Source organism: Pipra filicauda, unplaced genomic scaffold (assembly GCF_003945595.2).
Source record: "Pipra filicauda isolate LSUMZ 115617 unplaced genomic scaffold, ASM394559v2 scaffold1_size10287979_pilon, whole genome shotgun sequence".
Taxonomy (NCBI): Eukaryota; Metazoa; Chordata; class Aves; order Passeriformes; family Pipridae; genus Pipra; species Pipra filicauda.
In genome coordinates, this window is record NW_024104310.1 from 9418914 (window position 1) to 9442168 (window position 23255).

General features: G+C 40.4%; 1 protein-coding gene across 4 annotated transcripts in view; it reads left to right on the forward strand.

Moving 5' to 3' along the window:
- DPP6 (dipeptidyl peptidase like 6) overlaps positions 1-23255 on the forward strand; it is a 547732-nt gene that overhangs the window by 429140 nt on the left and 95337 nt on the right. For all 4 annotated transcript variants that reach the window (XM_027727817.2, XM_027727819.2, XM_027727815.2 and 1 more), the window contains exon 7: positions 16599-16680. In XM_027727817.2, the coding sequence (XP_027583618.1) occupies positions 16599-16680 (82 nt within the window). The remainder of the gene's footprint in view (positions 1-16598; positions 16681-23255) is intronic.

The window sequence follows — 23255 nt, forward strand, 5'->3', positions numbered from 1 at the left end:
GTGATAAAACAAGGCTTCAAGCTGAAAAAGAGTAGATTAGATATTAGGAATAAATTATTCCTGGGAGGGTGGTGAGGCACTGGGTTGTGTTGCTCAGAGAATTTGTGGATGTCCCATCCATGGAAGTGTTCAAGGGGCCAGGTTAGATGGGTCTTTAAGCATGGGTCTCATGGAAGGTGTCCCTGTCCATGGCAGGGGATTGGGATTAGATGGTCTTTAAGGTCCCTTCCAACCCAAGCCATTCTATTATTCTATGATTCTTTGATTCTTTAGCGTTGATTTGTTGCAGTTTTCTAAATCCTCCCTTTCTATGCTTTACCTTCATGGGGCTGCAGGCTACCTGTGGCTTCAACTCCATCACCTCACCACTCCTCTCACCTGTCTTGTTTCTTTAGAATTTAGCCCTTAGTTTCTACCTTCTTCTCCCTTAAAAGATACTTTAAAAAAAAAAAAACAACAAGCATACAATTTAAGCACTGGCCCAACTGGTCAGGAGTGGGATGCCACCATACCAATGTCACATGTAGGCATATGATGGTACATGGTGTTTCAGAGTGACATTTCCACAGAACCAGTGGAAATGCATAAGTTACATGGCAAAATTCCTCAGTTCATTGTCGTTAAATACAAAGCTAAAAGCCAAGAGGCTTGTGCCAGGTTGTGTGTTTTAAGTATCTTAGTGGCAATAGCTGTGCAGAAATGGTAAAAAGGGACAATATAGTTGTGCTCTGCCATTTCTGTAGAGTGTTGTGCATGACTGTGGTTGTAAAAATATCGTTTTAATACTTGCTAAGGTTCTTCACTAAGTTACCCTTATTATACATTATGGCTAAACAGATAGTAGATGTTTTGGATCTTTGCCATATATGGCAAAATATGCAAACCTTAAAAAAAATCTGCCTGGTTTATGCACAGGGTGATCATAGGATTACCAGATAACTCAGGATGGAAGCACTCTTCCAAGGTCCAACCTCCTGCTCAGAGCAGGTTACTGGGAGCTTTATCCAGATGGATTTTGAAAACGGGCAGGGATGGGAACTGCACAGCCTCGCTGGGCAATCTTCCCTGCTGCCTGACTGTCTCACGGGAAGAAGGTTTCTCCTTGTATCCAGTCTGAACCTCCCCTTTTAGTTTCTATCCACTCTCTCTCACCCATACCACTGTATTAAATGGATTACTGTGTCTCTGATTTAGGAAAACACTGGATCATGTCCTAAAGTCCTGTTGATTTCTGCCTCCATGGGCCAGGGCTTTGCCGCTGGGAGAAGGCAGGATCCTGGCCATGCCTGTGTGCCCAGTGTTTCCGATTGCTTTCTGTAGGCAGCTCCCACTGTGCCTATGTACTGTGGATCAGCAACCTTTTCCCTGGGCGGTCCTCAGGGGAACTAGATGTTTTTTACACAGGTATGGTGTCTTAAGAGCAAAAGTCTTCGAAGTCAGACACTGCAACACCTACATTTTTGATTCCCCTGTCCTCTTTCGAATCCAGTTTCTTTGATATAGTAACCAGTGGGTTTAATGATGGAGAAGTACAGAGAGACAATGGCAAGGTATAAAGACATCTCTCAGCATTTTTTCATCATAAAAATACTAGCTACATTCAGGTGTTCCTCAAGGATTTGTCTCAGAACACTTGTACACACACGCACATGCACGTGTGCACACACACAAAACCCAACAGGAAAAAAAACAACCAATCAACCAACCCACAAAAAACCTGCAACCCAATGAGAAAAAAAACCCTGCAAAAACAACAACAAAGCTAAAATAACTTCCTTTGGCTTCTACTTAGTGACAGGGAAATAATGCTTTGTACAAAAAAATGTGTACTAGAGACATACATGATTTAAAATCTGTGAGCCCTGGAGCTTGTGCAGCCTGCTTCCCTCCAGCTTGCAGCTTGTAATTGACTCACCACAAAAAATCATGATCTTGAGGTTAAATTGTTTCCATATATGGCTGGAACATGGGAATTAGGAGATTTATCACAGTTAACCATGTTAAAGCTCTAGCGTTCATGTGGCATGCTCTAGACCTCCATCTCTTCCCTTCCCTGCCTCAAATTGGTCTTTGGTTTTTGCTTTTATTTTTTTGGAGGTTTTGTTCTGTTTGGTTTGGTTTGGGGGGTTTTTTTTTGTTTGTTTGTTTTGTTTGATTTGGTTTGATTATTTGTTACTTGGTTGGTTAGTTGATTTTGGATTTTTTTCCCATGAATTTACTCAATTTATTTACTTTTTGAAAACTCCATCTCTCTGGCAATGTATCTGAGAAGTAGCTTGTGGGTTGAAAGGGTGTTCAGCAACAGGATGAAGACCCAGTATGAGCACATAAGCTTTGTATCTCCAGCAAACCTGCTAAGAGCAAAAAGATTTGACTGACAGCACAGTTCTATTCCAGACAAAACAAAGGTGGAAAAAAATAGAAGTATCATGCATAGTATGTATTAGAAATGCTAAAATAATAACAATACAGTGGTCCAGCAGTCTTCTACTACTGTATGATCTTTGTTTGTCCCTGACAATCAGCTCCTTGTTCCTCCCAGCGTCAACTGTATTGCACACTCAGCTGTGGTTCCCCTTGCTCTTCTTGTTTGGTTGGGCAGTGGTGCAAGGAGTTGGAGAGTTGGGTGAGTCAGGGGAGAAGTATCCAGCACAAGAGCAAGATCTGGAAAGTGAGAGGGTACCAGAAGGCACACTGATGTGTCAGGCATTGGTATCCCCACAGCATGATGGATCAGGAGACCACGAGCAGGACAAGGGTTGGAGGGATCACTGCACCTCTTGTTGGTGCAGTTGTGGTTTAAAAAGTTTAGGCTTTAGGTACATACATAGGCATTGCAAAACATATTGTACAGTAACAATTGCATTGATCTTTCAAGTGCACGTGAGTGGTGGAAAGGGTGGCACGTTACCATGTTCCTGGAACTCGAGTTCCTATGGAGTTCTGCTTATGTTTTAGAGTGGTACATGAAGACAGAGGACAGGTGTAGCAGGTGAACATGATGTAATAGGTGGTGAAACACATCATCTGAAAGTAGAGCCTCTGCTGGATGAAGGGGTAAAAATCTCTTCATCGCCTATTTCATATTTAACACGGGAATATTGCTCTGATGGATGCGTGTGGAGGAAGGTTGTTGAGGGCAGGACCAAGCACACTGACACAGCACAAGTTTGACATTCAATTCAGTTTGACATTCCAGGTTCTTTGGTCACAGTGAAATTTGCAATGCACAAGCAGCATCCTTGGTCTCCACCTGACAGTAATAGGAGTGGCAAAATTCTGCACTGAGCAACAACCTCTTCGCCATTTTTACAAATTTTTTCATGCATTAATCCTCTTCTGCAAGTCGGCACCACCGTTATACCATGTCAGAGTGTGCCCCTGGCCCCTTTGCATACCTCCAGCTCAGCAGTGACTGCTGGTGAACAAACTCAGTCCCTTCCCCTGTATCCCTCCTGCTCGTCAGACACTCATTCCTGAAAACAGCCTGTGACAGTGTGACTTTCCCTGTGCTATCTCTACCCTGTTCCTCATCCTCAGCTATGATCTGCCTCATCAAACAATTTAGGATTTGTACCCACTAATGCCCTTGCTACACCCCTGCTGAGGCTAACTAATAAGGAAGCCAATTAACCTAATCTGTGGCATCACTTTTTAAATAACATGACATTAATCTGCCAGCATAAATTGTTTTTTAAAGGCAAATTTCTAATTATTTTTGCCGCGTTCTGCAGGCTCTCCAGATTCAGACCTTGTCTGAAGTCAAAAGGGGCTCACACCAATGTTTTCCAGATTTCACTTTGAGCTCTCAATAAATTTGACAAGCCAGTTTGGGCATGTCCTTAGCACATATGTTCCCAAACAGCATTTTATGCAGGACTGCAACATTTTTACCATAAGACCTGTTGTCGAAATAAACTCCCACATAAGGGTAGCAGCACAATTTGTCTCTCTGTAGGACAACTAATAGATGCCAATAACGTAGACTCAAAACATCTGATTTAAAAATTAAAATAAGCCAGGAGTGGAAAAAAGAGACTGCACAGATTTAATATCTCCCTTGTTGTTATTTCAGCTTTCTCACAGTCTCTTGGTAAACTCAGGGTACAACCCCCTACTGGTTTGACACATTTGCCTTCTGCTTTCAATGGCCCGTGGTTTATAGTTTCCGCAGGGGGAGCCGGCTGAGATCCGCAGCTCTCATTTTCCTGGGCGAAGGTGTGTAGGGGGTTATGTTCAGTTCAGCTTTCCTTCGTGTCACCCATTTTTCTCCCGCTGCTTATCCAAAAACGCGATGCTGGCGCCGGGTGCCATCTAGTGGAACCAGCCTCACGTTCCCTGGGATGAACACCTCCATCCTATCCCATCTGCTCCCCTCTGAACGCTGCTGCTTTTCAGATATATCTGCCGATAACTGCTTGCAGCTGTCTCCATTATAAATATTTTTGCAAAGCTCTTCTCACAACCCCACAGTTTCACTCGCTGAATTGTAATTGCCAGCCAGCTGTAATTTATAGGTACTGCGATAGCATCTGCAGGTCCAGATGTGGAACAGGGAGCTCTCCTGCAAAGCACTGGGGAAAAGTGGAACACCAATACCATATACAGTTATTTCCTAATATTATTCTTCCTAACTTTGGAAAATTAAAAATTTAGCAGTACAATGCAGGCAACAGCCTGCTTATGAAATCTGGGCATGGAAAATTGTTTTATTCTCTTCTGGTTTTTAATAACCTTACTCCTACTGAGTCCAATATGGATTATTTAGTCATTCATATCCTTCACTGAAATAAGGGAAAAAGCTTAGTTTGCTCATGGTTTCTGTGATCAGGACAGGACTGACCAGAGTGTTCCCCTAACCTTATTGCAGGATTTCCCTCACCTCTGTTAAGGTCATTTTACACCAGTGTGTGCTGCTGGACCACTGATTTGATCTGACACTGCAGGTCCTAAACAAGAGCTAATTTTGGATTGATATCCAGGGGGGTACCTCTATATTTAATTTTTTTGCTGTGACCAGCAGAAATGTTATACTTTTTTACAGTTGTCTTCCTATCCCCCAAAATAAAGCCTAGCATAAAAAAAAGCCCATTTCTTCAGATGTCCTAGTGGTCACCCAGTTCTGCATGAACCATTTCCTTCTGGACACAGCCAAGCGGTGGCTCCTCATATGAGCTCCTAGCATGGCATTAGCACATCCAGCTGTGCCATATCGATGGGAACTTCCAAATGGGCTTACCAGGATCAGTGAGAAAATCAGCAGTTATTCCCACTCCTCATTGGTTTTGTGTGTGAGAAGGAGGGAATTGTACATAGTTACTCCTAAGCAGAATCCATGTTTCTTACCAAATTCGTGTAGTACTCAGAGTAAGTAGAGTGTAGGAGCACTCAATGGAGATGAGTTCAGCTCTTCCTGCCTACACTGCAGAGGGTCTGGAAAATCCTGCACGTGGCCCCCACGCTGAGCTCCAGTAACTTCAAGAGAAGTCCCATGAGTGGAGTGAGTGCAAATAAGTGCTGGAGATCCACAGAAGTGATAACAGAGGGAGGAACTGAGCCGGTGCTTCACTGTGGGTAAATTATCAAAGTGATGTCTATAGATGTCTCTGCAGAGCTCTTACTATTCTTCCTGTCTCCTTCTTTTATGCAAGCCACTGGCAGGAAAAAACCGGACTTTAAAGTTAATTAGAGGAAACTTAATCAGCTTTGTATGTATCCTATTGTATAATATTTCAAAAGACAACAAGGTTTCCCTTGCACATGCTCCCATTTCCACGTTCACAGTAAAAGGAAATTGTGTTTTCTTATTTAAAATCATGGATAAAAGAACATCAGGGAACTGACTCTACTTCAGGCATCTGCCCATTTGACCAAGACTGTTGTATTTTATTTTGGTCTGGCCTGTTATGTCCCTTCTCTGTAGCATTAAAAAACCCCTGTGCCTCAATGTCCCCACCTGCAAATTTCTTAAGAGAAATTGTACCTAATAGAGGCAAAATGTGATAATTATTGTAGAGAGTGCTACACACTTTCACTCTTTAATATTTATAAACTCGTACTAGTGCCCACATTTTATTTTAAGAGGAAAAAGTACAGTATTTAATAGAATCTGTTTTCAGCTAATTCAATTTTACTTAGAGGAGCTGAATATTTTCCCCCAATAATGATCTGTACAGGTTGAAATATAAATAAAATAAAAAAGGTATGTAAAACCAAATAAAAATGTGAAATTTGTTAAATAAGTAGAAAAATGTATTCTGCAGTTCGTGAAGGATCTGCTATTCCTCCTCCTTGTCTCTCCTCCCTCTTTGATAATTATCATTCTATAGTTTTAACACATTTTGAGATAGTGCATATAGTTAATTAAGGCACTTCTGCACAGTGTAGTGGCTTTTATGCCAGCCTATAAGTAAGAACATCCTCATGATGTCATGTGCTTTTTCAGTTGCATTTTGACAACAGAAAACTGGCCCTAGGAATAATTAAATTTTGTAGCTTGATCGTGGAGCTTGACCTTGCATCCTCTGAAGTGGAGAGGAGTTTTTCATCTGAGTTTACTGGCATTTGGCTCAAGCCCTGATGGAGCTGTTTGGCTTCTTGCTTTTTATAATCTTCTGAATTAAACACTCTGTAAATCACCGAAATAGTGGTTAAATCACATACCAGCTTATTGCTTATGAATACATTTTGTACCTCTTTAAAAAGAAAGAGCCAGCATTTCATTAAGCAAAGCCACTATTTGAGCATCACTCACTTCCAAACAGTGACAGGTTGAAAGCAGCTCAGCCTGGGAAGGCAGTTCAGGCAGGACTCTTGGCTGTGCTGGTGGGAGGAAATCCACTTCAGCAGCTCAACACCATATCATTTCCCCAGGGGATTTGCCACTTGCTCACCCATGTTGGTCACTGCGTGGCATTTTTTAATGTGAAATGTTCCTTTCTTGTGTAGGCAAAGCAGTTCTTACCACATGCTTCTTTCTTCCAGAAAGCAGTTGTGATGTGGGTGGACACCTTAGAAACCATGTATAACGATAATAATAACGAATGGTCCCCCGAGGGGAGGATTTGATATTAAGAATTAGAGTAATGACTAAGAAAAAAAAATAAAATCTCAGGTAATTAATAGTTAGACGCAGATGTTAGCACTTTAGCAGAGAAAAGCCCAGCGACCAACCTCCTTGTGTTACAGAAAAGGTCAACAGTTTATGGCTCATCAGGAAAAAAAAAAAAAAAGGAAAGAAGAAAGGTTTGAAGCAAACTCTCCCAGAGTGTTTTTCTGAGACAGCACCCCCTGAAATGGAGGCAGGGCTTCTATTAAATTCTATTCTTGAATAAAATGTGCTTCACTGATGAGAAACCCATCTGCATTTGGATACGTTCACATGTCTCAAAGCAAATGAACCTCCTCTGGTCCCCAGACTGTGATGAGCCTCCAAACCATAGACACTGCCAGAGGGTGCAAGCACATCCCAGCACTGACCATCACCAAAAATTGGCTCCTTGGCATGGGTTTTCCTCCTTATTCATACTCAGCGAGGTTGAGTTAGTACGGAGTTTTGACAGAAAAGGGAAATAAAGGTGGATGAAAGAGAATGTACAAAATGATGATGCATAGCACCAGATAGGTAACTTACCACAGCCTGTACAGTTGCTGCTTCCATGCATCACCTTCCCAGGAACAAAATTGTTCTGTAGGTGGATTTTTGTAGTGGGAATTGGTATTTTTTTGTTTGCATTTTTGCCCTAGTAATTAAGGTTCCAGAGGGGCTTTCCACTAGAACAGGAACAAGAAACATACATTTCTCCAGGGAACTGTTTTTGCTCTGCTGCTGTCGGGCTGTGGAGACACCCTGCAGCCTGAGGCTTGATTATTTGTTGCTGTGGTTGGGTGATAAACCCTTTCAGCCTACTTAAACTCTCAGCGCATTGCTGTTTGATTATATAGTACAAAGAGTGTTCGCTGCATGTTACAAAACAGAGGCTTGTTTCTTTTGTAGGCACCTGAAAAAAAAGCACCAGGTTTGAGGACCCAAATCTGTAAGATTATGGGCATTTCCTCACTGTTGGGGGTTTTAACGGGCCCTGGGCTCAGATTACATAGTGAGGGCTATAGAGGGACTTCTGCCAGTCACTGACAATGGGATAGTGCCCTACCTCTGAGAAATATGTATTCTGTACCACAGCACTTCTGCACGAGCCATGGCTGGCTCCCTGTTATCCTTCCTACTTGGTTCTGTGACTGCTACACAGGTAGTCACTAACCAAATTTCATAGTCTAAAAACGTCTTGTTATCCCAAAATGGGCATCCTTCCCTCCTGGGGAGTTCAGAACATATGGGGAAGAAGGATATGGGGAAATTTTAAAAAGCAAGAAAGGCCCTTTGAGTGGAGAATGAATGCTACAGCCAGGGCTGTCCTTGGTATAGTAGCCACTGAGCAAGTCTCTTTATGGCAAAGGTGATAAAATACCTGTATGATCACCCAGACTGTGTCACACAAGCCCTGATACCTCTTCACCCCTTACCCTAACACTTATTGAGTGTTCCACTTAAAATTTGAGGAGAAAAGACAGGAATAGGAAAGGTTGCTTTCCCATGCCACACATGAGAAGGAGATAAGAGGAATGAAATGGCCTTCCATATGAAGAGCTGTGAAGGCAAATGTTACACCCCCTTTCAAATGCAAGCATTTCCTCTTGCTTGTCAGCTTGAGGTTTAATCGTGTCTGTTATGGGGCAGAAACACAGAGCCATAGTGGTATTCTTGTCATTTGAATAAGGAGAGTATTTTTCCATCCACTTTTAAACTGTACCTGAAATGAGGCCAGTTGTGGTGGTGTTTAAAAGTGATCATATCGCTGTTGACAAGAAATGGAAATAATGGCACTACAAAGTGTATGCCTTCTTAATTTTAACTGATGATGACACGATCTGTGTGGTGAAAGGCTGTTCAGAAGGGTGTTTCAATACTCCTAAGAACCTACGCACAAACCTCCAAGATCTCCTTACCCTGTTGACAAGAGAAGAAATAAGATTTGCTCAAAGACTCTTAGTTTCCAAAAGGAAACAGAGAATACTGAGTCATTCTGGTTTGTTTTGAAACCAAATAACACAGATTGTTAAATTAGTTTAGAGCACAAGCCCAAGAATCAATCTCTTGCCCCAATTAAAAGTGTGACCTAACAGACGGTGAAGTCTTGTTTGTAACGAGGCACTTCTGCTGTCTCTGGGTGTAGGAGATCATTTCTGTATCTCATCTTATGTACTAATAATCCCATATTGCTCTCTGCAGGCATCACATCATGGTGCTATATTTTTATTAGTGTTTGAAAGTCAGACAAGGTCAGCTGGATGGAAAATGCTCAGGTTTCATCACGAACATCCCTTGCTGTCAATGGGTGGAGTCATGTGAAGAACCACATGCATTCATCCCAGGCGTGTGACTGTGAAAATCTTCTAAGTTCATTCTTAAACATCTCAGTGCTTACCAAGTTGTTTCTCTTCAACCTGTAGTTTTTTCCCATATTTTGGATAGCTGATCTTTAGCTAGTTGCAATTCTGACTAGCCTTCTTGAGAGCATTCAGGTATTTAGATTTTCATATTCCTGTGCCTCTGTTGTAGATAAATACATGTGAAATCCTGATAAATCCAGTGCCTTACCTCATGCCTTGGGTAGCTCTGAGGTCAGAGCTGGCTGATAAATCTCTATAGAGTAAGAGAAAATTATATGAGTAAGAGAAAAATTACTTTAAAATGGTTACGTTTATCACCTGAATGCTATCACCTCTCTTTGTCTCTTTAGGGGACAAAACGTGACTCTAGGAACAAAAGTTCTTTTAAAAAATGCAGTAAAAATTCACCTGGTCATCTGGGATTTAGAGGGGTCACATGAGAAACGTGGTAATGCCATCATTTTAAAAGTAATGGTAGCAGTATCCAAGGTCCATTTCCACTGTTTCCTTGTGCAGGGAAACCCTTAGATTTTGATCAGCATCTTTCAGTCCTCCAGCCTGTATCACTGTGACTCAGAGCTTTGTGCCAGTCTCCAATGCATTTTTAAATCAGTTTTTTTAGACCTTTACTGGAAAGGCAAGCCTGTGCCATCATTTTACATCATTCCCAATGGGAGTTGGTGGCTTCTTTTCTGACAAGCGATAGATTTTCTGTCTCTGCTTATGGAAGATGATCTTTAAGATCCCTTCCAACTCAAACCATCGTATGATTTTAAGGTGGTATTAGTAATGTGCAAGGTTTTGCAGGCTTAATACCAAATATTACATTGATAAATGCTTGCAGACTATAATAAAAAAGAACCTCTGAGCTCATATTGTTGTCTTGAATCCAATAGAATTGCCAAATTAGAGACAAATGTTTTAGATTCCCTTGCTTTTTTTTATCTTTTGTACTCTAAATCCATAGAATTCATTCATCTTGGAGAAAATGGATGGTGAGCTCTGGTATTTTTAAGAACAACTGAATGAACTGATGTGTATCTGCAGTTGAAATTAATAAGTTCAAACTTCTTTCATCACCTCCTACTTTTGTTCATTGAAAAGTGCTGTAAGGAAAATATGTGTGAGTATGTGCATTAAATATTTAATAGTGAACAAGCCTAGATGAATGGAAGAACCTTTCCCATCTAATTAAGCACTTTTATTAGAATTCCAGGAGGATTCTTTCAGTTGCATCCTCTAAGAGTCTTATTTCTTGCTTATCGGTTCTGACAAGTCTTTGATTCCCATTTGTATTATATTTTATTCTATCTCACTGGAAGTTTCAGCAGGGCTCTGTAGCTCCTGGGGAGAAATTTTCTTAATGGCACCTGTCTCCTCTTCTGCTTGGTGAATTTTGAAGTAAACAAGTCATTTAATTGTGTCTAGACATTAAAAACAAGTAATTAAAATTGCGGGTTTACTTCTCAAGAAGTGGCATTCTTGCCTCTTGGAAATCTTTCCCTTTTTCTCCATGTCCTTATCTATGGTTCTTTGTACATTTATGAACATGTATGTTTTGCATGCTTTTATTTGGTTTTGTGAGTTTTCTCCAGTGTTTGTTTTTCTCATCATGCATCAAAAACTCTTAAATATGATGAAGTTTCCACTTCTTTATTGCCTGTCCAACTTTATTCTCTATGTGGTGGTTTATATCTCTTTTTTCTTTCCTTCTTTCTAAGGAAGAAGAAATCTGTCTTAGCTGCTGTCTGATTTTATTCTATTAGAAGTAGATGTGAAGACATTGAGTTCTGCTGCTGAGACAGATAGTTTAGATAGATAGATAATTTTTTATAGTTATCCATAAAAAATGCTTGAAGTATTCTGAGCTGTTGTCCTTAAGACTGTTGTCTTTCAAAATATTCAGTGCTGGCTTGATGCAAATAACAAGAGGGGATATTTCTGCCTTCCCCATGGTTTTATACTACTGACATCTTAATATACTAATAATATAGTATTTTTTTTCCAAAATAATGGCATTTGCAAGTTAGGCAAGGAGATTCAAAGTTTTTCTCCACCCAGCTCATATGCATAGTTTTGATTATTTCTTTAGAGGATGGACATATCAGAGCAGCCTTTAGTGCAAATTGTTGTGGTTTTGCTCACAGTGGCAGCATATGCAGAGAATTTCCATGCCAATCCTGTTGCTCTGTATTTAAAATTAAAAGTTATGAAAACAGACCTTAGAAGAACAGCCATACCCCAGACTTTGACTGCTTTTATCAGCTTCAGACTTTTTTCAGTCTGGCATTGCAAAATATTTTTTTTGAAGCAAAGGGAGACAATCCCTCAATTACAGTGGAAAATTTCTGTTGGTTTTTCTTTTAAGTTGTTTTTGAAGAACTTAATAGAGAACAGTTTGTCATGTTTATACTCAGAGGGAGACTCAGTGCCATGAAGTCTCTCAGGGAAACTGGTCTTCTTTAGGAGAAAATGTCAGAAGAGGGAACACATAGATGCAAAAATTTCAGCAAAAACCAATACAAACTCTTTCAAACAAGTTCCTCATTATTCACCATAATTTTTAAAGTCAAATGCAGGAAACCCAATATGATTGAATAGTTTGTTTTGTTATACATACATGTTCTGAGACCTATTGCAAGCAGAAATGATTTGGCAGGCAGCATGCTGATTGCACTCGGGAAGTTTCCTTGTTTGGAAATTTTGAGGGGAGACTTTTTGGGAGAAAACTTCATCTAAATGAGCAAATTTCTCAATTTACTATTTCAGTAATGGTTTTTGAACATTGTGCTGAAGTCACACCTGTGGCTGGAGCAATTTAACAGCCTCTGGTCCAGAAAATGTCATCTAACTGTGGAAGAGTTTATACAGGACCTGCTCCGTATTCTGTCTGGCCTAAAACAATGTCATTATTCCCTTCTTTCCCAGGTTTTAAAATCAGTCATTTTAAGAGACAAAAGAAATAATGGCAACCATCTAATAAGGTCTTGCCATTTCTTTGGCTGGAAATTAGGATTAATGTTCTTTTTCATAAGAAAATAATGAAAATGGTGTGGGGATGCTGTGAAGCTGGTTCTTCGTCCAAACCAGGAACCAGAGATATACAGACTGCCTTCAGAACTGCCCATTTCCAAGCCAGCATCCTGCACAAATGAGCTCACAAGGGACAGGCTCAAATCCAAACAAGCCCTAATTATGAGGGTCTGTGAGGAGCACTGGTTCTTTGTGGAGGCTGAGATGACCCACAATATTGATTGATTCAGGAAAAAAATAAAGAGGAATTTTAAGCAGGCTGCTTTGGAGGAGAAGGAAGGGTGAAGCAGTGGAGGACTGCTAGCTTAGTAGTAATAACATACCTCCCAGAAGGAGCTGACTGACATGAGATCCCATTTATGCAACACTTGTGAAGTGGACGAGTGCTCCTGGGATATAGGTCTGACTATAGGTCTGTAGGTCTGACTCCCTTAAGGAAATTTTACCAGGGAGAGTTAAAGGTCCAGAGTAATATGAGATAACTGGAAATGTGTTTGACAGATGCTCTCCAAAACGGTTTTTCAGTTTGCGGATCTCTAAGAGCTTTCTCAACAAGAGCGTTAGAGAGTTGTGGCCATCTCACCCAGAGCAGCTCCTCCTCTCTCTAGGTGATATAATTGCACAGAGAAATTAAGATATAGTTAGTGAAGATGTAATTTGCTCAGAGAAGTTGTTGATAGCCCATCCCTGGAAGTGTTCAAGGACAGACTGGATGGGGCTTTGAGCAACCTGGACTAGTGGGAGGCATCCCTGCCCATGGCAGGGGAGTTGGAACTAGATGATCTTTAAGGTCCTTTCCACCCCAAAGCAGTCTATGACAATGGGTTTTTAAATGGGTTTCTTGGGGCTACCAGGGAGGGAGTTCATTTATATTCCACCACAGACCATGCACCCAACACAGCCCAAGGAAGTGTTTGGGAATCTGGTCTTTCGTGGTCAGGTTCACCAGTAAGTGAACACATTTTAGTTCTGCCTTTGGGCTTGCTGACGGCCTGGTCTCCCCTGGCCACTCCTGATGCAGCCCATCTCCAGGTCATTCCTGCAGTTTGTCTGAAGCCTGATGGATCAGGCTTGGCAAGGAGGGATGTCTTCTCCATCCCCTTGCGCGTGATACTGGAGTTTGCTGCAGGCGAGTGAGTGAGTGTCGCTACTCCAGGGAAGAGGAGCCTCTTCAAAAGATGAGGACCAAGTCAAAATCTACCAAGATGTGCATCTCTCGGGAACATTTGTGGGGGGAAACTAGGATCTTAGTCTGCTTTTATAGCCTATGGTAGAAAGGAATAGCTCACAGCATGAGGATGGATGCCTGGCTACCACCTGCCTTCAGTGGTCTGCATCACCACCTGGATGTACGTGCTGTTACCTGAGTATAGAGGCAGTTTATGGTAACTCGGTTTGCAAATCAGGCACCTCCAGACAACAGGCAATTCCATCATCCAGCCCTTCTATCACATATTTGTCAAAAGGGTTCAAGGCAAACAAACAAGATTTTACTACAAAGGATGTTTCCCAGCCATACCCAACAACTTGAGAAAGAACTCAGGAGATGCAATTCCATTTTCCCTTGGCCATACCCAGGAGAGGGAAGATGACTTTGCTTTTTTTTTTTTTGTCTGCAGCAGAGCTCTTTGCTGATAGGTTGAATGGGGTGCCTTTCCTTCTACCTTATCAGCTACCAAAGCTGGTTTATGCTGCATTTCTCATTGCATTAGAGTTTTCCTCTTCTAAAATACAATGCAGTGAGCAGAACTGACAGGACTTGTCTGAGCTCTGGTCTGAATTATTCGCTGTAATTGGCATGTCTGTCCCTTAGCTTCACCTGTGTTATCTGAAGCATTACAGCTTTAAGTTCTCACAATTTGTATAATCTGTTTATTTAGGGACGGTATTACCCCTCCTAATTGTAATTTCTTGCTCTTCTTCTCACCATGGGTAAAATAACCCAAGAACGAAATAGTTCATTTCACAAATAGTGAAGTACTGCTTTTTCTCCCATAAGAGGTTTTGATTTGATTCACTATTTTTCTCTTTTCCTTCTATACTCAGAGGTTACTCTCTGTTAAGATAATCAAGATAGCTAACCAAAGAGATTGATTGCTAACAGGCATAGCTGACTGGAAACTTAAGCAGCTAATGCATACAAGCTTGAAAAGATCCAGAACAAGTTGTATGGCTAGTCTTTTTACTGGAATGGGAATTGTGTGGCTGCTCTCAGTATGAGAGTTTTGTATTCTCTTATCCATACCTTATAAAAATTACTGTAGTCTACCCACAAAGACACCTTGTGGGTAAAAACCATAAGAAATGATGTAATTTCACTCTCCTGGGAGCAGCTGTGGATGGCACTTTGCACATAGAGTCAAAAGCTATCTGGACACCCTAGGATACATTCAGATTTGAAGTGTCAGTACCTCAACAACCCACTCTTGCCCCTCCACATTCTCAATGTGTCCCATCTGCGTCAAACCTGTCATCTTTACTGTGAGGGTGGTGAGAAACTGGCACAGCTTGCCCAGAGAAGCTGTGGCTGCCACATCCCTGGAAATGTTCAAGGCCAGGTTGGATGAGGCCCTGAGCAACCTGATCTAGTGAAAGGTGTCCTTGCCTATGGCAGGAGAGTTGGAACTGGATGATTTTTCAGGTCCCTTCCAACCCAAACCATTCTATGATTCTCTAATTCGGTGACCTTGAGCACTTCAATTTAAAGTCAGCTCCATGAACCTCTTCACAAGGGCCTTGCAGACTTTATGGGTTATGGTTTATAATCAGGAGAGTGGAAGTTGCTCTTCCATCTGCAAGAATTGTGAAAGGGGTGTGTCCATGGGGGTCCTCACCTTGGGTCTGTTTATTGTAGCTGATCGTAGATCAGGAGTTCATGGGAGATGATAGTTTTTTTCACTTTGGAAAGATGGCACAAAATCAGTTCTAAACATTCCTCTTGCTGCTGTGTTTGGACTTGCTATAACAGCACCAGTGCAGTGGGAATGTGTAGCCAAGGGACTTCCTGGCCAAGAGAGCAGAGCAGGAGTGTAACTGTGGTACAGGACCAGGTCCCAAAACAGGCAATGAGGAGAATTCAGTTAGTGTCTAATTATTACATTCAGTTTTGTTATGTTTTGAAAACATGGCCCAGAAAACACTATACAAGAAGGGCTTTTGCTTAAAGGCTAGCAAGGCTTTGGTTCTTTTCTCTGATTTTGGGTGATGTTGGCCTCAAATTGCCTTGTTATTCCTGGCTGTAGGCCAGTGATGATAATACCCTTACTTTTTCAAGCAGTTTGAGATCTGTTAATGAGGCATATTGTATACAGGCTTTATTAGTGTTCTTGTTTGTGGAATGTTACTATACACAGAGTTGTATCAATGTGACTTCAGAATATATAATGTAATTATTTGAGCTGAGTATAAATACAGTTAAGTCAATGCTATCTCTGCTGTGATAAAATGACATTATGCTGCTCTGACATTTACCAAAAAAGCCTCCTTTTTCTATATTGTGTTTGTTATGTCTCACTGATGTTCTGCTACAAAACGAAGGTAATGGATGAAAGAACTAGAAAAGCATTTTGATTTTATTGTCTAAAAATTAGATATTTGGTGTTAATAGGAGCTTTTGCCTTTGAAGCCAGGCTGCATATCAGTTGTTATACAGCTGCTTAACTTTTCTGCCATCATGTTCAAAGGGAAATTATTAGGCAGAAAAGCCATGGGGTGAAGAAAATGAAATTATATTTTTCTTGTGGCAGTAGGATTCAAAGATATAGTTATTATTTATCATTTGTGGACATCATCAGTGTTGATAAATACAGTTACATTGCTTGCCATCCCTTAACTAATTCTTGAGGCTTAGGCAAGTCAGCAGGGGAATGGATATGTTTAGCTTCGTATTAGTAAGAAACAGAAACTGTCACTTAAATACTTGGTATTACCAACACTTGCTAGGGGTGTAGTGTTTACCTTACTGCAAAAAAAGTCTATTGAAATCTGGCAATAGTTGTTGGATGATTCCAGGTGAAAGACATCTTACAAGTTCATGCTGTATTTCTGAAGCAGGTGTGCACCAGCTGATACAAGGACATTTCTGGAGCTGAAATCTTATTTCTTTCTCTCTGCAGGGATCCTCAGAGTTTGTACCCCCCTGAGGTCAGCAATGCAAAGCTTCAGTATGCTGGTTGGGGTCCAAAAGGGCAACAGCTGGTAAGAGAAAGAACAAGTGTGCAAATGCATTTAGACACCATGCTGCTATTGCTTGGAAGTAAAGAAAGAGTAATTCTTTATTGACTAGATTCTTGAAACATGTATGGTAGCTTCTAGCATCTTTATGGGGATTGTTTTATCATGTAATTTATTTATAAAATTCCCAAATATATACATTCAATGCAGAGAATTTGTGTCTAAAAATGCAGAGAAAGAACACTTTATGGAAGCTTTTTGAGAGGATGCACCTGCTTCTCGCAGTGTTGGACACAGGACAGATTATAGAGATAACAGACAGTGTGATTTAGTTCACATCTCATTGCTTCACAAGGGCATCTTCAGACTTGCAAACTTGGCACTGGGGATATGTTAATATTAGCAGCCCTGTTTGGAGAATGCAGCTGGAGAATGTCTAGAACAGAGGTGCCCTGAATTTGCCCCGTAGTTGTTTGTAAAATAGACAGAATTAGAAGTGTATTCTGGACAGTTTTCAGAGCTGTTTAAAAAAACCAACGATATCACTTGTCAGGGATTTATTATATTTCATGGAGCTTTTCATACTGCGACAATCCTGAAATCTCCGGTATTTTATCCCTCAGCCATGGCCATCCTGGATGTGCCCATTTTTCAGAGCATGTATTTCCTGTCCAAATCCCCTGGCTTCATATCCTGATGCAAATCCAACATTAAGGTTTTGCATATTCCAAACACTCTCTACTGTAACAAGAAAAGAAAAAGTGGCAACTTCTTTTTTGCTATGTAGATTTTATACCAAGAAATGAGCCTTGAAAGCTCATTACATGAGAAAAATCTGGCATATGTCTCCTGTCCCCAGTCCTCTCTTGGGGATTGTTTATCTGTGGCCTTAACTAGATTGTTTTCAAATTTTATGATTTAAAAAACAGCAATAGGAGGCATTATAATTGCCAGTCTGCAAATTGGGTTGGAGAAAACATAACAGATACAGGAACAGGAAAGTCTCTCCTCTGCTCCATCAGGGAGATCACCGACCTCAAATCTGATCAGAGAGGCGATGCAGCAGCCTTTACCTCTATGCAAAATGACTTCTGAGAAGCTCATTGCTTTCATCGCACACACATACATGCCGAATTTCATCCTCTAACATGTGCCATTTTGAATTCCTTAGTCTGTTGCCCAAGAATTCACAGCTGAGCAGTTTGTATCGATTCGCAGGGACTGGGGTCTGATCATGACCAAGCTCTTTCCTTTATGTTCATTGGGGAAGACCAGTGGAACCTCATAATTGTGCTTCTGGCCAACTGATGATAATCATATAACAATTATATATATAATATATAATTATATAATATATTCGAAAATATTTATTATATTCAAAAATAGAATTACAGAATGGGTTGCAAGGCATCTTAAGGATCACATTCCTCCAACCCTCTACCATGGGTAGGGAATACCTTTAGGACAGAGCAAATACAGCCAAAACAGAACAGCATTTTTTTCTTCACTGTTCACTGGCTTTAAGTCTAACAAACTGAGTTTCACAACGTATAGCAAAAAATACATCCGCTAATTAAAAGCTAATATTGAGTTGCATTATTGATGTTTTCCACTTCACAAGTGAATCTTCTTTTCTTTAATACAGTTTTACTGCGAACTTGTGTGCCTTCAGCACCTTGAGTCACAGAACATTATTGATTCACACTCATGTTCATTTTACCAAGCTAATGGGTTTACTTAACTTCCACATCGGAAAGAAGATTTAAGTTTTTTCATCCCAAAGTCAAGATGACCAATTTACTGCCTCCATTGCCCTCTCTACCATGCGTTCTCTACATAACCATACAGAAAGGAAAAATATTCATATCAAAATAGACAAATTATGTATACAACAGGCAGTATATACAGTCCAGGAGAAGAAAAGTTTTCTTTACTTCCAATTGTATCATTTAATGCTGAAATAACCAATACCTCTTTCCACCATATTTTATTAAGAACTTTACAGGGAAAACTTAAAGCCCTAAGAATTCCTGAAGACATCAAGTTTAGTACATGTTCCTTCTGTGGAATACATGCTGTATTTTTTTAAGTACCTTTAAATATCCCTGTGGCTGTTGAATCCAATATGAAATGTCTTGCTACGGTGGATTTGTTCTGCATACTACTTTTTTTTATTTATTTATTTTTTTTTTTTACTTCAAAATATGTAAAATTGTTGGCCTGTAATTGAACTCTATTCCCTATTCTTGCATTTGGAATAAGGGTAGATGAAGAGCACCTCGCTGGTAGTTTAAGCATTATCTTTCATACTTCTAACATATGTGCCTCTAAGCTCTTTTCCTTGCCAGTTTACTTTGAAATAAAATTATAGCTGTAGTTTATAAAATAATCAGGCTTTTACATGCATCAATATAATCTATTTATATCCAATGATCAGCAGAGAATTACCAAAGAAGCTTAAGAAAAAAAATGTACAAGCATTATAAATGAGAGAAAACCACAATGCTCACTGTGCTGTATTTCAGGACTAATTGGGTTACTCAGAATATAACTGGCAGCAAAATTCATGTCACCTTTTGTGGGGAAAACATCGAATGCATAGACAGAGAAAAATTTAAGTCTATTAAAATTTGATAGTGTGAAGATGTTTTTTCTAAGTGTGCACTGATTCATGTTGCAGGAGAAGGAGGGGAAATACGTTGAGTGGGATGGAAACGAGTAAAATACTGGGAACTACGTGTCAGCTCCCCTGGTTTCAGGTGGTTACAGGGCCAAACATATGTGAGAACATTTGAGGGTGGTCCTACAGCAGCAGTAAGGCACCTCAGTGTGTGCCAGCCCTGGTGCAGCATCCCTCTGTGCACAGGCTGCAATCCAGTTTCATGCTGCATCTCCCAGGAAAGGTGGAAGCAAAGGGCAGATGGGTTTTGTATCACCTTGAAGATACCCCCATTTTCAGGAAATAAGAAAGCTTTCCCCTTGAAATCTCCTGGTTTGTTCTTTTTTGGCAGCACAAAGGAGAGGCAGGGCAGGAGAGTAAGAGGGTTTGATTCCAAAATTCTTATTCTCTTTGTAGCTTCCATTTCATGCTTCCTAGGGGAACTTTGGGTTGCTGTGCCTGACCTCTTTCTCTCTTGCATGTCTAATCATTCAAAAAAGAAACAAATCTGAAACAGGAGCAGCCTGAATGATCTGCATTCTCTACGATTAAAAATAAATAGTGGAATATTCCCAGGAGCAGTTTGCTATTTATCTTGTTTTCCTTTGTCCTTTCTCATTAAATTATATGCCAATTTTTAGATGATGAACTCCTTAGAGCGTGGTTCTGGACTTCTGACTAGCCTGCAGAATGCCACACATGCCAACTGAGCTGTTTAAATAATGGCAGATACTGGATCAGAGCAAATCTGTGTCAGAAGATTAGAATGCAAAAGAACCCTTCACTTCTGGCACCTCAGAAAAATGCTTCAGCTTTTCTCTGATCTCAGCCAAAGTCTTAAGAAATTAAAAGTCTTACAAAACTGTTGGAAGCATGGGGCCCTTACTGGTATGAGCTCCAGAGTCAATAGTAAGAGCCACTAATTTCAGTGCAAGAGGGAACACGTTCCCTAAATCTGGGTGTTAATAAGGGGCTCATTCCTCTCATTTGTCCTGCAACATGAGCCATCATTCATGCCTTTGTAGAATGAGTGAAAAACACTGTTAACTTGGAATAGCAGCGTGATATATTCACTATTTGTGGGTGTAAATGACTTTGCAAAATGTCTGTGGAAAAATCCATCCTTTCCATGGTGCACCCAACAGCACAAAGTCACACTTAGTATTCAGTTTCATCAGCCACTGGCCTTCAGAGTGGTGCTTGGTGGGTTTTTTTAGTGAATAGGCTGTATCATCCTCAGTTTGTGTGATACTTTCCAGCAATACGAGGATGTGGGTGCCATGAAGGACTGCAAAAAAAGTGTTAGGCTGTACCTTCACTCTCTTCCGAGTGTGCTTATCTGCATTAAGAGTCTTCACTCCTTATATTTCCTCTCTTTTTCTGATCATGCCATCTATGACTCAACAGCTACCCACTTTTAAAGTTTTAATTCTGCCACCAAAAAAAAAATACCTTCAGTTAATTGATCTTACTGGAATATTTTACTAGTTTCCTCACGTTACATCTCTTATAGCGAGGCTCTGCCCACGTGCCGAGAGCTCATGTGAGATTCCTGTGGTACATTTGCCCCAGTAGTATCTAAGCAAATGTTAGTAGTTACTATGATCTTGAACTCAGCTTTCATAAAAGTTGTGTGGCTCACAGGCTTGGACCTGTCTATTAATCCAGAAAAATAGGTGCAACGTGAAGAGGTTTCCTTTGATGTTTTTCTTGGCAGTGTGGCCGAAGTCAGGGAGGGCTTCAGGAGTAAGAGACAGTCCAGTGCATATCTGCAGCTAAGGTGCTCAGTGAATAAATCCAAAGCTCTCAGGAGGCTTTTATGTAAGTTATCCCAAAATGAGCGCATCCAGGTTCAAAATATTTGCTTTAAGGACAAGCTAGGAATATCCGTGGGCCCTGTTGCCAAAGGAAGGAGGAAGCAGGAGGACTGCTCTGATAAAATGCAGTGAATATTTGTTTACACTGACAGCACTAAATACAGTTCACAGGAGCTGTTAAACTCCCAATTCCAAAAGCAGAAGAACTTCTGATGTGCTGCTATTTTCTTCTTTTTTTTTTCCTTTTTAAAATCAGAATCTGTAACAGTTCTGACAGATATTAATGGTAATGGTGACACATCAGATGCTAGGGGAAGCAGTTTTGCACAACTTTAGAGGCAGCAGTTATAATTCTAAAAAATTTCTCTCATAGATGATAGTATTTATTCTTCAAGGAAGGGTAACATTTTTTTTGAAGTTTCCCCTGGCCACTCAGTCTTTTACTGTTTACTCTGTTTCTTTAAGTACCAAAAACATACAGGAAGAGGATTAGAGTTGCTGGAAGTTTTGTATGCCCTCACACTTACTGCAGCCCCACAAAAGGGGCAAAATGGGTTTTTCCTGCGTTCGTAGGCAATGAGCCTTTTCCAGTGTCAACTCCTTTTGGAGCAGGAACTAACTGTTATTCTTTGTAGATTGTGCTGCAATCAAATTTATAATTGGTTCTGAGGTAACAGGAGTTCAGTTTCACAACAGGTGCAGAAGATGCATTAAAAAATCTCTATTTCAGTGAAATGAAAATGGCAGGAAAAAAAAAAAAAGGAGTGATTCTTTCAGCCCCTGCCAAGTTAGGGGTTTGCAGGTGCCCTCAAAAAGTGAATGCTGAAGCTGGTAAACAGCTTTTTGTCATACATATTGCTGTTTAAAAAGTGCAATACAGTTAAGATAAATACTGGATTTTCTTAAAACATTTGAATGATAGATCCTGCTGCACATGACCAGAACCTATCTACCTTGCTTGCTATCTTTTTTTTTTTTTTTAAAGGCTGTAGTACAATGTTTTGCCAACTGGGATGTCTAGATACAAGAAAAGCTGGTTCAGTGATGACATCTGGAATTAAACTGGAGTGACTCCTCTAATTAGAATTTTTTTCCTTGCCTGAATTTGCACCTGTCATGCCAGCTTAGTTCCAGGCAGAAGGACTGCACAGATATCAAGGGAGGAGGACCATTTTCACAGGAGGCACTGAATCATCTGCTGTTGTTCCTATTCCAGCAGGGCTTTTGAACTGCTCTGTGTATAATTGCTGTAGGTCTATTTGTCTCTACCATTATTTCATAGATTTTTACATCATTATTTTTGAAGCTGCTGTTCTCTCACCTTCTCTTTTTTCAATAACATCTGAATCAATATTTAGCTGTGGTCTGCTGTATGTAATTATTCTGGCTTATCTTGCTAGCTATGAGAAAGAAAGGCTTCTCCCCCCCACCCACCTCAGATGTGTATATAAGCTCTATTTAAGCGTGGTGAGGGATATTCAGACAACTTTTTACATGGCCCTGCATTCTGGGAAAACAACAATTTCAGCACAGTAACGTGACATCTCCTCCTCATCCCCTTTTCCAATGTCAGAATATGAATTTTTTTAGGGAAATTCTAGTAAGATATATTACACACACCCTGAACACCTGGACATGTTGCTCCTGTTGGGGATTCTCTTCCCCCTCTCCTCTCCCTTTATTCGAATAATTCCACTGGAAGAGTGTTGTTTTTAGGTTTTCTTTTGTTCGTTGGTTATGGTTTTTTTTCCTTTGATGCTCTGCTCTTTGGTACAGTGGCAGTAGTGTCCTGTTTTTAATTTTGCACATCCTTGTCATTCCTTTGGCATCAGTGGGCTTGTTGTGTTGAGTCCTCATTCCCCAAAGGGAGGCTTTGGCCCAGTCAGTGTTATGAGCTCTGTCAAGAATGGTCCTGTCCCTTCCCCTCTCAGCATCCTTGCTACTGCACCTTCACCAATGGCAAAAGAGCAAGATATTTAAGGTAATTGAAGATGCTACAATAAATCTTACTGAAAAAAAAGATATAACTTATTTTATTTTAAATAAGATGTTGCTCTTTTTGTGGGCGTGAAAGATTTCAGAGGTAAAAATGAAACAGATTATTTGCCATAGAAGTTTTACAA